Raw genomic sequence first — 14,436 nt, forward strand, 5'->3', positions numbered from 1 at the left:
AATCTTAAAACATAAGGCCCGTCGAGGTGTGGTGTATGGCCAATATTCCACGGCTACGGGCTGTTCTTAAGCACAACGAAATGCCTGAACACAGCCCTTAGCCGTGGTACATTGGCCATACATCAAACCCCTGAGGTGCCTTATTGCTATTATAAACTGGTTACCAACGTAATTAGAGCAGTAGAAATAAATGTTATCATACCCGTGGTGTAGGGTGTGATATACCACAGCTGTCAGCCAATCAGCATTCAGGGCTTGACCCTCCAGGTTAAAATAAAAATGGTATTCATTTGGCAAGTGTCTCTAGGATTAGAGAATGTATGTGATGGCCTCTAGATGGCAGCATAAGGACATGTTTAACTATCTGTCATTGCTCATATGAATGTTCAAAACAATAATATATGAAGTCAGTTCTAATGCATCATCCAGCATTGTATACAATAATGTAGTTTTGTTTATTTCAAAGTGGTTGCATTTGATTTTTTGCAAGTCGATAAACATGTTGAATTGTGGCACCAATATAAACTCTTTCCATCCTAAATAATTGTAAATATTTCAAAATAAATGTAATTGCAAAAATAAACATAAGCAACAAATCTAAGAGTACAATGCATTGAATTTAAATTTCAGTACAAACACTCGCTTCAAAGTAAATTAGAATGTAGTAATGAACGTTAAACCATTAAAACAATATTCAAAGCAGCAGAATGATTGGAAATGCTTGGGTGGAGGGGGGGTAATCTCAACCAAAGGAATGCAATAAGTAATAGTAAAAAATGTAGATATCTATTTTTGTAAGAATAAAAAAAGTTCACACAGAGTAACAAGTTGTATATGGTGCAAATGTTTTGTTTTCTGTCTGGTAAAAGAACTGAAGAGTTGAAAACCAACTTCCTGCTCATTGTTGCATTGCATCACCATGTTCATCTCAAGTCTCGAGAATTAATGTGCCTGAATGAATAAATGACAAGCTCTGCTCTACTTTGTCAGCAGTACACAGCATATTACAAATCATATTGAAACTCATTTCCTCAAAACATCCACAGGCTCTGAACCATAAACCTGTAAAATATATTTCTGGCCAGCTACATCCAACCTTTCAACAGTAGAGCAAAGTACACAACTTTGATGCAAAAAATCTATAATAATAATAATCATCATCTGCAAATCGGGGGGTTGACTGCCATTACCTGCCATCAGACATTGTCACCGCATGTAACCGTGTCCATCTTAAGCTAGAGCTATGGTCCTCCAATTAAACTGACACTAAATGAGCAGTCTGATGCCATTTAGCAGGTTTGTAAACATGCAGTGACAGACAATATAACTCTGATGTCACTGTTTTGACTGGTAAAGGAACTTCCTCCCCACAGTGCAATCTGTCCACGTGGAATATTAGGTGCACAGGCAGGGACTGGCTTTGGCTTCTTTGGCTGTGTAACTGGAGGTGAGCCATAGTCACCAGATGACCTCACCAGATGACCACAGATGACCACGCCAGACATTGTCTCAATGGATTAATAATATGGCAATTTAGAGATCCGGTTCAAGCTAACCGTTTCCATGTTCATACCAATTCTTTATTTGTCCTTTCTACCATGGCCAAGTAGTGTCAAGCCAAACCAGTTCATGCCAGCCCTTTCCTCGTCCTTCCTTCGGGGCTGGTTAGTGGTCAGTCAGTTTTTGAAGGCCCCACAGCGGCTGGCTCTGCAGATGAACTCTTTGAGCATGTTGCCATCGATCTGCCAGAAGGCTGCAGTCTGGGTCACCTCTGTCAGGTGGTTCACACAGAACTTGAAGCAGAACTCCTCCAGGTCCTACAGGGGAGCGATCACATCCAGTCACAGTATGAACACGGGTACAGTATACAGCAGGTCAACAACAAGCGGCCCAAAACCGCCCCCCCAGTGATCTTTTGGGGCCCCCTTAGTTTTGAGTTAGAAAAGACTAAAGTCACCAGGAATTCAGCTACAAACAAAAAAACAGCTTAACATAAGGTAATCAAGGTATCTTTGTTATTTTCAAATCAAACCTATTTTGGGGCTTAGTTGTATCCAATTTGTAGAGTACAACTTATAATTTAAAAAAACAGCCCGCGGCTGAATCTAGTTGCCTACCCCTGGCATACAGTACCTAAATATGTCTAAGATGGAATACGAAGTCATCTGACCAATATGTCCATAATGACCTGGCTAACATCTCTCGTAGAAGGCAGCCTCAAGAAGCTTGTGGTAACCAGTAAGCATCTGAGCGGTTAACCCTTAGTCGTGACACTGTCACAGTGTGTCTCACCTCAGCGTCGTATCGCACGGCGGCAGAGAGCAGAGAGAAGGCGTTCTCCACGGTGATGCCTCTCTTGATGATGTGTTGACACAGACGTTTCAGACGGTTCTCACAGTAGGATGTGGCCAGGTCCAACAGGCCTGAAACAGAGACACAGTTTGTACACACAGCGGCTTTCCTATGGATGGACTTTAACTCAATCACGTCATTTGTTTTGATTCTGGGGCCCCGTATGGATCCTAAACAGGATTCCTACTTCAGTCCAACTCACCGATGGCGTCCTCTGGGGGCAGGTCTACATTGTCAGTGTAGAGGAACTCCAAGAAGGAGCGGTAGACTGGGTAGGAGAACTGGTCGATCTCAATCACCTCCTTCATGTCCTCTGTCCAGTGGGACTGGAACATGGAGCGGAAGTGTTCACACCTGACAGAAACAATGATGGACACATGTTTTCGTGTTACGTCTATAGACAGGTTTTATTGTACCTGGTTGATCCTATTGGAAAGGCTAAAACTAGAAAAGCTACATTTCTTAAAGATAATGTCTGTGCTTGCTTCAGCAGTATAATAAAATATATATTTAACTCAAATTCACATACCGGATCTTGAGAACAGCCTTGTGTACGTGGATGTATTTCCCGTCCACACTGAACTTGAGGTCGGCCGTCTCAGGGCTGTCGAACTCTTTCCTCAGAGACTGGGCCACAGTCAGGAAGTCATCATGCTCTACAACAGAACACAACGCCTTAGCTGGGAATCGTGTGTGTGTGTGTGTGAGAAAGAGGGTTATCCTAGACCATTGGTTAGGGGAACCTCCTACTTAGAGATCAGAAAAAAACACATAACCAAGTTACATACTGCACCTTTAAATAACATTTAATAAATGATGAAATTAACTCACCCATGGAGAGTAGCCTCCACATGACAGACGGCGTAGCGAAGCAGGCGAAGACGTCGTCAGTGCAGGAGAAGTGTGTGAGGTGTGGCAGCACGATGGACTGACCCCTACACTGGCCCCACATGTACACCTGGCCGCTCTGGGTCTTACAGGCAGATGTGTGTGTGGAGTGGCACGCTGCGATCTCCACTATCCTGCTGGGGTGGGGGGGGGGAAGTGTGTTACACACACACACACACTCTACCAAGTAACGGTACTCTCCTGTGTCTTTTGACCGCTATAAGAAATTCTGTGCTTCTTGAGTGCATTGTTTCTTTACACGTCTCCCTACTCTGTCTCTCTGTGCCACACCTCTTCTGTGTTTTCCCTTGTCCTTTTGCTGCCTACGGTGGGCCTCTCTCCCTCTCCCCTTTAAGACGAAGACAGGAAGGAAACACAAAAAGAGAAGGAAGAATGACAGGACACTGCTGAAGTCACTGCTGTTCCATGAATTTAACTATATGGGATATACACTATGTACTAAAGTATCTGGACACCCCTTCGAATTAGTGGATTTGGCCATTTCAGCCACACCTGGGGCCTCCCGGGTTGCGCAGTGGTTAAGGGCGCTGTACTGCAGCGCCAGCTGTGCCATCAGAGACTCTGGGTTCGCGCCCAGGCTCTGTCGTGACCAGGAGGTCCGTGGGGAGATGCACAATTGGCCTAGCGTCGTCTGGTTTAGGGAGGCTTGGCCGGTAGGGATGTCCTTGTCTCATCACGCACCAGCGACTCCGTGGTGGGCCGGGCGCAGTGCGAGCTAACCAAGGTTGCCAGGTGCAGTGTTTCCTCCGACACATTGGTGCGGCTGGCTTCCGGGTTGGATGCGCGCTGTGTTAAGAAGCACTGCGGCTTGGTTGGGTTGTGTATCGGAGGACGCATGACTTTCAACCTTAGTCTCTCCCGAGCCCGTACGGGAGTTGTAGCGATGAGACAAGATAGTAGCTACTAAACAATTAAAATAAATTGGATGCCATGAAATTAAGGAGAAAAAGGGGTAAAATTTCGAACAGCCACACACAAGCCTAAGATCACCATGCGCAATGTCAAGCATCAGCTGGAACGTCATTAGACTCTGGAGCAGCGGAAACACGTTCTCTGGAGTGATGAATCACGCTTCACCATCTGGCAGTCAGGTGGACGAATCTGGGTTTGGAGGATGCCAGGAGAAAGCTACCTGCCCCAATGGATAGTGTCAACTGTAAAGTTTGGTGGAGGAATAATAGTCTGGAGCTTTTTTTCATGGTTTTTCCAGGCCCCTTAGTTCCAGTGACTGGAAATCTTAACACTACAGCATACAATGACATTCTAGACCATTCTGTGCTTCCAACTCAGTGGAAGGCCCTTTCCAGTTTCAGCATGACAATACCCCCAGGCACAAAGCGAGTTCCATACAGAAATGGCTTGTCAAAATCGGTGTGGAAGAACTTGACTGGCCTGCACAGAGCCCTGACCTCAACCCCATCGAACACCTTTGGGATGAATTGGAACACAGACTGCGAGCCAGGCCTAATCGGCCAACATCAGTGCCCGACCTCACTAATGCTTGTGGCTGAATGGAAGCAAGTCCCCGCAGCAATGTTCCAACATCTATTGGAAAGCCTTCCCAGAAGAGTGGAGGCTGTTACAGCACAAAGGGGGGGAGGGGGGCAAGTCCATATTAATGCCCATGATTTTGGAATGAGATGTTTGATGAGAAGATGTCCACATACTTTTGGTCATGTAGTGTAGCTTATGTCAGAATTGATTTTTCGCAGCAGGTTAGGAGAACTTACCCAGCAGGTTAAGATAATTAACGTAGCAGGTTAGGAGTATTAGGTTAGGGTTAGCTAAAATATTATACTTTGACGTCAATTTAACAAACTGTATCCTGTCTAGCCATGACCGTATTCCCATGGACATAGAAGGTTGCTGGTTTTATTGTGCCCTCTGTCTTGTAGCTTGATCTCAAGGCTAGCCTGAGGCTCATTCAAGAGTGTTTTGACATGTTACACAACGTTCAGAGATAGAATAAACATGACAAATGTCCACGATCTATTCCAAATTAAATCCCAATAACTGGTTTGCATGTTTTCAGTGAAAAGTTCATGCTTGTCAAGTGTCAAAACCATTTGCACCCCAGCCCACAACATAATTGTCCCCTCACTCCCCTCCATTCTAGTTTTGCTACATTGTGACAGGGACAATGTAAACTCAGAGACAAATTATTCTAGATCTGGTGTGTGAGCCAATGTTAGGACTATGCAGTGTTACAGTACGGACAAACACTGGATGGAATACAACAGAGAAGACGAAGAGAAAAGAGAACTAACCATGGGTCTCTGAAAGATGACAGTATCAACTGGGGCTTTTAGTGGGCAGTAGCAGCCACCAGAGTTACATCTCAATCCTGTGAGTGTGTTCTCTCCCTTACCTCTCCTTCTCAGCCATGATGTGTACAGGACTGAGCTGGTTGCTCTTGTTGCCAGTACCTAGCTGTCCGTAGGTGTTAGCCCCCCAGGCATACAGCAGGCCCTCGTCTGTTAAAGCCAGGGAGTGGGCGTAACCTGACGCGATCTAGAAGACAAGTCCTTAAGGGTTTTACACAGTGGGAGTGGATAGCAACAAGGCTCTGGGCTCAATTCTGTTTTATATTAGTTTGAGTTGAAGTAGACATGAGTAGACGATTCAGACAGAGACATACAGGTGGTAGTAGTGTACAGTCCAGTCTTACTTGTAGTACACAGAGACCCTGGAGGGCTGCCAGGCGACAGGGGGTCAGCTGGTTACCGTTGTTGCCCACTCCCAGCTGGCCATTCCCATTGTAGCCCCAGCCAAACACCTGCAACACACACAGGCCACGGTAGTCAGCAATATCTTCCTTTATGTTCATGTTGCTATATAACATTTTGCTTTGACTTTCTCTGGACCGTAGGGAAATATACAGTATAAACCCATCCTTCCCAAGAGCTTGGTCTCTCACCTCCCCATTGTCGAGCACAGCCATGGAGGAGGTCTGTCCACAGGCGATGCCCATCACCACTTTACCCTGCAGGCAGTTGGTCACCCTGCGGGGGGTTGGCTGGTTGGCTGTGGCACCTGAACCCACCTGGCCACAGTTGTTGTAACCCCACGCAAACACCTAGCAGATAGAATCATATACACACCGACTGTCAACCCTATACACAATCACACCACGTGACCAGTGATCCTAGGTAACAATGATATTAGGTAATGTTGTAACTACCCCCTTACAGTGCTGAGTAACATATTTCAACACATCCAAGATAGATATTTAGGGCGACTTTTGGAAATCATTAGTCATTTCTACAGCAGCTCTTCAATCGTGTGTGAGACCAGGCCAGTGGGCCTGGGTTAGATGCAGCCAGCCTGGACTCAGTGAACTGAGATAATACCTTCCTAACCTGCTGCTGGGACAAACATAAACCACTTAAAGAGACAGACAGCCCTGGTTAGAAAACTTAAACCTGACAGGGTTCCATAGTCCACTCCACACACTGACAGGCTACACACAACCTCCACCAATACTCCACTCATGTTCATCAGTGTTTTTATTCTCTTGAACATTATGTACCTAGCAGTAGCACTGTAGCAGTAGCATTAAGACGCTGACATCTTCAAACAGGCTTATTTCAGGTTACAAGTGCATGTAAAAGGACTTAAACAAGAATTTCCCCTCACCTCTCCATCATGTGTCAGGGCCAGAGAGTGATGTGACCCACAGGCCACTTCTGTTATTTTCTTGTTCTGCAGATTGGTTGAAACCAGGATGGGTGACACCCCCTGGTTGGTGGTCCCGTTGCCCAGCTGGCTGTATCCATTGTGCCCCCAGGCAAACAACTCTCCCCCTGAGAGACAAACGCACCAAAGTATAACAGAGCTATTTAAGTAAGCTGCACTATGACAATTAATTATACTGGCTTTTGGTAAAGTTCTAGTAACGTGCCAACGTTGCCATTTGGTGGTGGTAAAAACAAGTAAGGCAAGTGGGCAGCATACCTTCTGTGGCCAGTAAGACGTGTGGTCCACTGCCATAGCTGAGACTGACCACCTTCTTGCCTCGGAGGAAGTCTAGTTTCTTAGGGACCATGGTGCTCTGACTGTCTCCTGTCCCCAGACAGTTACTGCAGTTCAGCCCAAACACAAACACCTACAGGGAGATGATGCCATTACATGTAATTATATTTATTTAACGAAGAAACTCCACTCAGTAACCATTTCCACTGCTTTCCAGAGAGTTCTGCACTACATAAAAACTATGAAGTTATTCTATACAATCGAGACACCCCCAGTCTCACCTCATCGTCCTGGGTGATGTAGATGGCTTCGTTGGCCGAGGTTCCGAAGACACAGGCCTGCCTGATGCGGGAGACCTCCTGAGCCCCCAGCAGGGTGAAGAGGGGCCACTTCCCCACATCCACCATGGCTGGGTACCTCACTCTGGCTCTCCGCGGCGGGGGGGTCGGGGTGAGGACGGGGGGCACAGGGGAAGGAGATGCAGGGGCTGTGAGGCCACCACTGTCCCCGCTAACACTGTTACAAGACAACCATCAAAAGACAGACACGTACAAAACACTGTGTCTTAGTCTAAACCTCAGTGGTGAGGCACCCTGGTTTCAATGAAGGTATTCATAAATATGTTCACATTTGCTCAAAGGCTTGTGCAGTAAGTTAGACATGACTTCCGTACTTTATAATGCCATCTCTGGATGCTCACGGTGATATCGACATGGTTTTAAATAGTATTGGGCTATACAGACAACATGCAAATGGAGATGGAATGGCTACTTTATATGGCAAACGTTCCCATCCAGATCTTTCAACTGTCTCATACAGTTGGTTAAATAATTGGATGACTAGCTAGGTAACATTAGCTAACTACGTAAGTACTGCAGATCCAACGCATCTCTGGCCATGCACTCTGTTTACCATTGGGATTACAATCGTGAATCTCAGCCACAACAGATGCGGCAGTAGTTAGCTAGCTGGCTAACAATAGTTAGCTTACATTGCCAGGTAGCAAACGAGCTTGCGACATGGTAACGGTCACCTAACAGTGACTGGTCAAGCTAGCGATGCACTACGTTGAAGGCTGCACCCATGGCAGCCTCCCTTTGCTGTTTACCGTTCTCTGGCTATATACAAAGCAAGATTGCCGAGCACCTATCTGGATAGATTCAGCGCTGACTAATAGCTAGCAAGCTGTAATGTTACTGTACCTAAAGCATCGCTCCATATCATCAAGAAAACTGAGGAGAGAAACAAGAAAGACACATTTAACAACTCGACTATTAATAAACCTACCTCAAGTAAATATGATTTGAAAGCACGATTACCAGAATAAAGCTGTCACTTCGTTGTTGTCGTCGCTGATGTCAGGGTACCAAACGTACCAGGCAGCAGCTTTGAGTTTAGCGATAGTTTTGCGCTCGAGCCCCGTCCAAATCCTTGGTCCAGATGGACACTCTGACGTCATGGGCTCAAGAAGGTGCGCTTGGTTTAGGTCATCAGCGGACTCGGTGGGCAGAGTCCACGGTTGAGAAGATTTTAGGACACATGCGCCTAGCCTGGGTGCTAGTCTATTGTTCTCTTGCCAACTACTAACGCAATAAATGGGAGTTAAGAATAACCGTTTTCAGCCCTCTGGTGTTTAATAATAATAAAACATAGGCCCAATTAAAATAAAAAACATACTTTCCTCCCTTGCGGTAATAATCACTCCACTGCTTTCACCAATCAAACCCTACCGTCATTTGCGCAATGAGGGAGGATGCATTAGAGTATAGAGAAACTGAGAAAGCCTGTTGGTACAGCCTCTACAAGAAGAATGTGAAAAGACTGGTTCTCATGTGACCATGTTTATATTCTAAAACTCAAACTCAGTTTTATTCACGTTGAGTGAGTCTCTAGTCACCGGAGGGCAGCAGCAAGTGAGCACACCTGACGCTTTCACGCCCATCACCGAATCTCCTTTTGTTGATGTAAATCAGAGACTACCGAGGAAGACCCAACAAACCAACATTGTTCAGAAGCTGTGGATGGACTTCCCAGATGATCCCAGGCCCATCAGAACCGTGGGAGTCCTCTTGTTTCCCCTCTTGGATAGAAGCAGCCCCATGACAGACACACTTGGCTAGGACAGCTTTTGTGCGTATGGAAAATGTATGTAATCTTATATTTCAGCTCATGAAACATGGGACCAGAACTATGTTGAGTTTATATTTTTGTTCAGTGTAGTTTAATCAGGTGTGACAGTTAAAGTCTAGATCAAATAAATGCACATTCTGTCTCCGGTCCCATGATCAGGTTGCGAGAGTACTGGAATAGAATAACCTTTTATCCTCAACTAATGACTTGCTAAAATTGCAATGTAATTAGCTAGACACTACCTGGAGGGCTGTAAGGCTATGGTGTTCGTGGTGGACAGTAGTGACCGGGCCAGTATAGGGGATGCTCAGAAGGCTCTGAAGAATGTGCTGTCCGACATCAACATGAAGGGAATACCTCTGATGGTGCTGGCTAACAAGAAGGACCTCCAACACCATGAACATCAGAGAGGTGTCCAACCAGCTGGAGCTGCCCAGCTACAAAGACCGAGCCTGGCAGATCCAGGCATGCAGCAGCCTGAAGGGAATGGGGCTCCTCTCTGTGGCCAAACTCATCAAGAAGAGCTGAGAGGAGACACGTCAGTGGAGATATCACTGTGTGAGAGACACTTGACAAGTCGGAGATACTGACTATATAGTGCACTACCTTAAACTAGAACAAAATTAAAGCACCTCAGCAGTAGTACACTATAAAGAGAATAGGGTGCCATTTGAAATGCAGATTATAACAGAACAATGATTGTGGAAGAGCCAGGATTCTCAATCCAATTATGAACTAAGCACAGGATCCATATTTGGGCATTTTGATTGTGCGATCAACATGGTTGAGATTTAACACTTAACATCACAGCAGTTAAATGTGCCTGCTAAGGGAGACTGGAGAGTATTGTTACACTGTGGAGATGTGGGGAAAGATGGCTAGGGAAACTAATATTTTTGTTTGCAGATACATCACTATTTATATTAATGATAAACTAATAAAACATGCTAAACCTAATGTCTGTCTGCTAAATGGCATATTATTTGTGCGTAGCCAGGCTTTTGGGTAGTGGGCGTGCCAATGCCTACTATGTACATACAAAACAATGTCTATTTCTGCTTCTTCGGTGCTTGGTAGGAGGGGTGAAGTCGTTTGAGTGACAGCCATGATTGCCACAGCAGCAGTCCAGGCACCACCACCCACACCCCATTGAAGAAGACCAGGTAGATCCATAAGTAGAGCCAGTGGTTTGTGTTGAGGTTGGGGCTGCCTGCCAGCCAGTCTGGACAGAAGGTCATCCAGCCTCCGTACAACTCACACACGCACAACGTGATCTGGACAAAGTGCCTGAAAACAAACATGGGAGAACTATTCACCCAGAAGGCCAGGCTGTGCAACAACAAAACAAGCTAAAAACACACGTTGACCATTGAGATTCAAAACAAACAATGACACATTTACTTAGGTTGATAACCAACTTGCGCCCAGGCTATATTTTCCATGTACAGTGCATTAGGAAAGTATTCAGACCCCTTGACTTTTTCCACATTTTGTTACGTTAAAGCCACATTCTAAAATTGATTAAATTGTGTGTGGCGGGGGGGTTCTCAGCAATCTACACACAATATCCAAAAATGACACAGCAAAAACAAGTTTCACATTTTTTCAGGTTTGACATGTATTAATACCTGAAATATCACATTTACATAAGTATTAAGACACTATACTCAGTACTTTAAAGCAACTTTGGTAGCGATTACAGCCTCAAGTCTTCTTGGATATGCTACAAGCTTGGTACACCTGTTTTTGGGGAGTTTCTCCCATTCTTCTCTGCAGATCCTCTCAAGATCTGTCTGGTTGGATGGGGAGTGTCACTGCACAGCTATTTTCAGGTCTCTCCAGAGATGTTTGATCGGGTTCAAGTCCGAGCTCTGGCTGGGCTTCTCAAGGAAATCCAGGGACTTGTCCCGAAGCCTCTCCTGCGCTGTCTTGGCTGTGTGCTTAGGGTGGTTGTACTGTTGCCCCAGTCCTTCACCCCAGTCTGAGGTCCTGAGCAGGTTTTCATCAAGGATCTCTTTGTACTTTGCTCCGTTCATCTTTCCCTCAAACCTGACTAGTCTCCCAGTTTCCGCCGCTGTAAAACAACCCCACAGCATGATGCTGTGAGGTTTCCTCCAGATGTGACGCTTGGCATTCAGGCCAAAGAGTTCAATCTTGATTTCATCTGACCAGAGAATCTAGTTTCCCATGGTCTGTCCTTTGGCAAACTCCAAGAGGGCTCCATGTGCCATTTACTGAGGAGTGGCTTCCGTCTAGCCACTCTACCATAAAGGCCTGATTGGAGGTGTGCTGCAAAGATGGTTGTCCTTCTCGGAGGTTCTCCCATCTCCACAGAGGAACTCTAGAGCTCTGTCTGAGTGATCATCAGGTTCTTGGTCACCTCCACGACCAAGGCCATTCTCGCCATGATTGCTCAGTTTGGATGGGCGGCCAGCTCTAGGAAGAGTCTTGGTGGTTCCAAACTTCTTCCATTTAAGAATGATGGAGGCCACTGTGTACTTGGCAACCTTCAACGCTGCAGAAAATGTTTGGTACCCTTCCCCAGATCGGTCCCTTGACACAGTCCTGTCTCGGAGCTCTTCGGACAATTCCTTTCGACCTCATGGCTTGGTTTTTGCTCGGACATGCACTGCCAACTGTGGGACGTAGACAGGTATGTGCCTTTCCAAATCATGTCCAATCTATTGAATTTACCACAGGTGGACTCCGATCAAGTTGTAGAAACATCAAGGATGATCAATGGAAACAGGATGCCCACGGAGCTCAATTCTGAGTCTCATAGTAAACAATCCTTACGTAAGTAAGGTATTTTTATTTATTTAATAAAATGTTTAAAAAATGTTTGTCCTGTTTTCACTTTGTCATTATGGGTATAGTTTGTAGATTGAGGGGAAAACAGTATTTCATTTTAGAATAAGGCTGTAATGTAACAATGTGGAAAAAGGTGTCTGAATACTTTCCTAATGCACATTACATCTATGTATATGGTAATAGGTCATTCAACACATCACATGCTGAAGACAGCAAGTCAATTCACATTTTTATAGTGTCTAATGGGATGTAAACACTCGTTTGTGTAATGGGGCAATTCTGTATATAATTATTGTTCTCTATAAAGAAATATGGTACCAATATAGAAATGAATGGCATAAAGCATGAGAAAAGGCTGACAATGAAGAATATTTAGTACCAGTGTTCCTACCTGTAATGTTTGTCCTTGACGATGGCATAGACAAGCACCAGCGCCAGGATGCCATCCAGGACGACCGTCAGCAGCTCCAAGGAGACGATGGTGGGGTCAGAGTGGAGCCAGCGCTCATCTGCCTTTCCATACTCCTTCCCTACATGGACAGGATATCTGTTAGAGCAGTATCTCAATATATTCCCGGGGGACCCCAGGGCCAGAGGGTGCACGTTTTTGTTCTACTCCAGCATTAACAGTGATTGATATTCCATTCCTGTATATTATTCCGTTTAATGTGAGCATTTTAATACTATATCCACTAGATGTCTCACCACAACCAGGCCCCAAAGCACATCTCAAACACACGCACCATTGTTAATAATTTATATTTTGCATGTTAAAACAAAAAGTTCAATACACAGTACTATAAATCATTTTGTTTAATCCATTTGTTTTTTATTGCACAGTCAAGGTAGCCTACTTACAAAGTTCAGCAAAAATATTGTCTGAAGTTGCCACGGTTCCAACAAGTGACATGTAAACAAAGGGTCCTTCCTGTAAGAACAAACAGTAGAAAGAGTCAAATAAGAGCTGCAAATTAACTTTCTATGTTGACAACACCTTCTCACTCACTCACCAAAGTAATGTGAACAATTGCGTCGTAGAAAAGCCACACGAGCACCCATCTATCAGTTCCAGAGCATTTTCTTCCCCATATCTGCGCGAGGATGTATCCCACGACGAACTGAGTGGCGCAGGCCAGCAGAGAATAAACCGTCACTGGAGTAAAGAGAGATTGGGTTTCTTTAAACGCCGCCGATACCATTTTCACAGAAAACTCGACTCAAACCATGCAAATTACTCTTTGAACTTGTAACTATTGTCTCGTCCATAAAGCTAGATAGATGACTCATCTGTGCCATTTTGCGTCTGCCTGCCCTGCCGATGCTGTCAATCTCAATTTTGAAGTAGCACATTTTCTTCTTCATGATTGGCTGATCCGTCCGGTTGGACATGACGCTAACAGAGTCACCAGGCGGGATCATTCAATGAAGTTGGAAGTCCCACCCAGTTGACTTCATTACAATGGTGGAAGCCCTCAATGGCGCTTCCCATCCTAATATATCGTGTTTTGCCACTAGAGTCTTCTATCCTTCTCTATGGTCTTGTCCCAAATGGATTCCGTCGTCGTCTCCCCCTGCCCCAGTGTCACGCTGTGAAAAGTACATGATTGGCTGTCGGATAAATCTCTACACTTCTGAGAGAAAATGAAGGGGGAGCTGAAGTTGGTGAACCGGAGGCGAAGCGAGTCTCGACTCCGCCCAAAATCTGTCTGCGTGAAAATAAGCGTTTCAGCAGACCAAGTGAAGAGTTTTTGTATTGGGGGCGGCGCAGCAATGAGTGTCGAATCTAGTGAAGATACAAGTTAATTGCTATTTTTATGGGTGAGGATTATTTGATCAAATATACGTTTCATAATACTTAAATTACTAAGAGTGTACTGATGTCCTGCACGTGACATTGCGACGATTTTTCTATCGGTTGTGCCAGTTCTTACGGGTATCTGCTCTCTCATTGGCTAGAATGTTCCCATCTGATCTCGCCTGCCGCATGCTTTTCGCCTTTGAGAAATTGTTAGAGCGGTCAGTCGACCATCTTGCCACGCCGATTGTAGAATCAACCAGGAGGAAGTCCGAAATCAGGACCTTGGACAGCAGATTGGACAACGATTGACAATAGTATAAATAAAGCATAGTATATTTGACTAGTCAAACTTTATACTGTTTGTATATCGTACTTTACAGTGGTGTAAAGTACTTAAGTAGTTTTGGGTATCTGTACTTCACTATTCATATTGACTATTTTTACTTCACTAGATTCATAATGAA

At 45.0% G+C, this 14,436-nt stretch overlaps 2 protein-coding genes and 1 pseudogene across 5 annotated transcripts; 1 reads left to right on the forward strand and 2 right to left on the reverse strand.

Annotated features, from left to right (window-relative positions):
- Window positions 1-426: 426 nt before the first annotated feature.
- Window positions 427-8,696, reverse strand: LOC118372378 (RCC1 and BTB domain-containing protein 1). Of its 4 annotated transcripts, none has more exons than XM_035758237.2 (13): window positions 8,553-8,695; window positions 8,436-8,465; window positions 7,515-7,749; window positions 7,216-7,366; window positions 6,898-7,064; window positions 6,179-6,337; window positions 5,930-6,037; window positions 5,630-5,772; window positions 3,184-3,374; window positions 2,882-3,008; window positions 2,555-2,706; window positions 2,293-2,423; window positions 427-1,817 (listed from the first exon to the last, which is right to left on the reverse strand). In XM_035758237.2, exons 1-13 carry the CDS (start codon window positions 8,690-8,692, stop codon window positions 1,677-1,679), a joined length of 1,875 nt encoding a protein of 624 aa, XP_035614130.2. In that variant the 5' UTR covers window positions 8,693-8,695; the 3' UTR covers window positions 427-1,676. The 4 variants fall into 4 exon arrangements, with proteins under 4 accessions (XP_035614130.2, XP_035614128.2, XP_035614131.2 ...); XM_035758235.2 differs by having other exon boundaries at window positions 3,184-3,377; XM_035758238.2 differs by lacking the exon at window positions 8,436-8,465 and having other exon boundaries at window positions 3,184-3,377; window positions 8,553-8,696.
- On the forward strand, window positions 8,691-9,891 carry LOC127916601 (ADP-ribosylation factor K-like; annotated as a pseudogene).
- On the reverse strand, window positions 9,427-13,789 carry ebpl (EBP like). Its single transcript, XM_035758242.2, has 4 exons — window positions 13,185-13,789; window positions 13,033-13,102; window positions 12,566-12,704; window positions 9,427-10,650 (listed from the first exon to the last, which is right to left on the reverse strand). The coding sequence occupies exons 1-4, from the start codon at window positions 13,371-13,373 to the stop codon at window positions 10,413-10,415; spliced, it is 636 nt and encodes a 211-aa protein (XP_035614135.1). The 5' UTR covers window positions 13,374-13,789; the 3' UTR covers window positions 9,427-10,412.
- Window positions 13,790-14,436: the final 647 nt, after the last annotated feature.

The sequence above is a fragment of the Oncorhynchus keta genome, chromosome 37 (assembly GCF_023373465.1).
Source record: "Oncorhynchus keta strain PuntledgeMale-10-30-2019 chromosome 37, Oket_V2, whole genome shotgun sequence".
NCBI lineage: Eukaryota > Metazoa > Chordata > Actinopteri > Salmoniformes > Salmonidae > Oncorhynchus > Oncorhynchus keta.

Excerpts from the sequence above, each read along its gene's own strand:
- LOC118372378 (XM_035758235.2), bottom strand. The coding sequence starts at position 8,692 with ATGACGTCAGAGTGTCCATCTGGACCAAGGATTTGGACGGGGCTCGAG. Across the intron at positions 7,750-8,435 it reads GATATGGAGCGATGCTTTAG|TGTTAGCGGGGACAGTGGTG; the intron begins GTACAGTAACAT and ends GTCTTGTAACAG. Across the intron at positions 6,338-6,897 it reads CCCTGACACATGATGGAGAG|GTGTTTGCGTGGGGTTACAA; the intron begins GTGAGGGGAAAT and ends TCTATCTGCTAG.
- ebpl (XM_035758242.2), bottom strand. The coding sequence starts at position 13,373 with ATGGTATCGGCGGCGTTTAAAGAAACCCAATCTCTCTTTACTCCAGTG. Across the intron at positions 12,705-13,032 it reads CAATATTTTTGCTGAACTTT|GGAAGGAGTATGGAAAGGCA; the intron begins GTAAGTAGGCTA and ends CTGTCCATGTAG. Across the intron at positions 10,651-12,565 it reads GTCAAGGACAAACATTACAG|GCACTTTGTCCAGATCACGT; the intron begins GTAGGAACACTG and ends GTTTGTTTTCAG.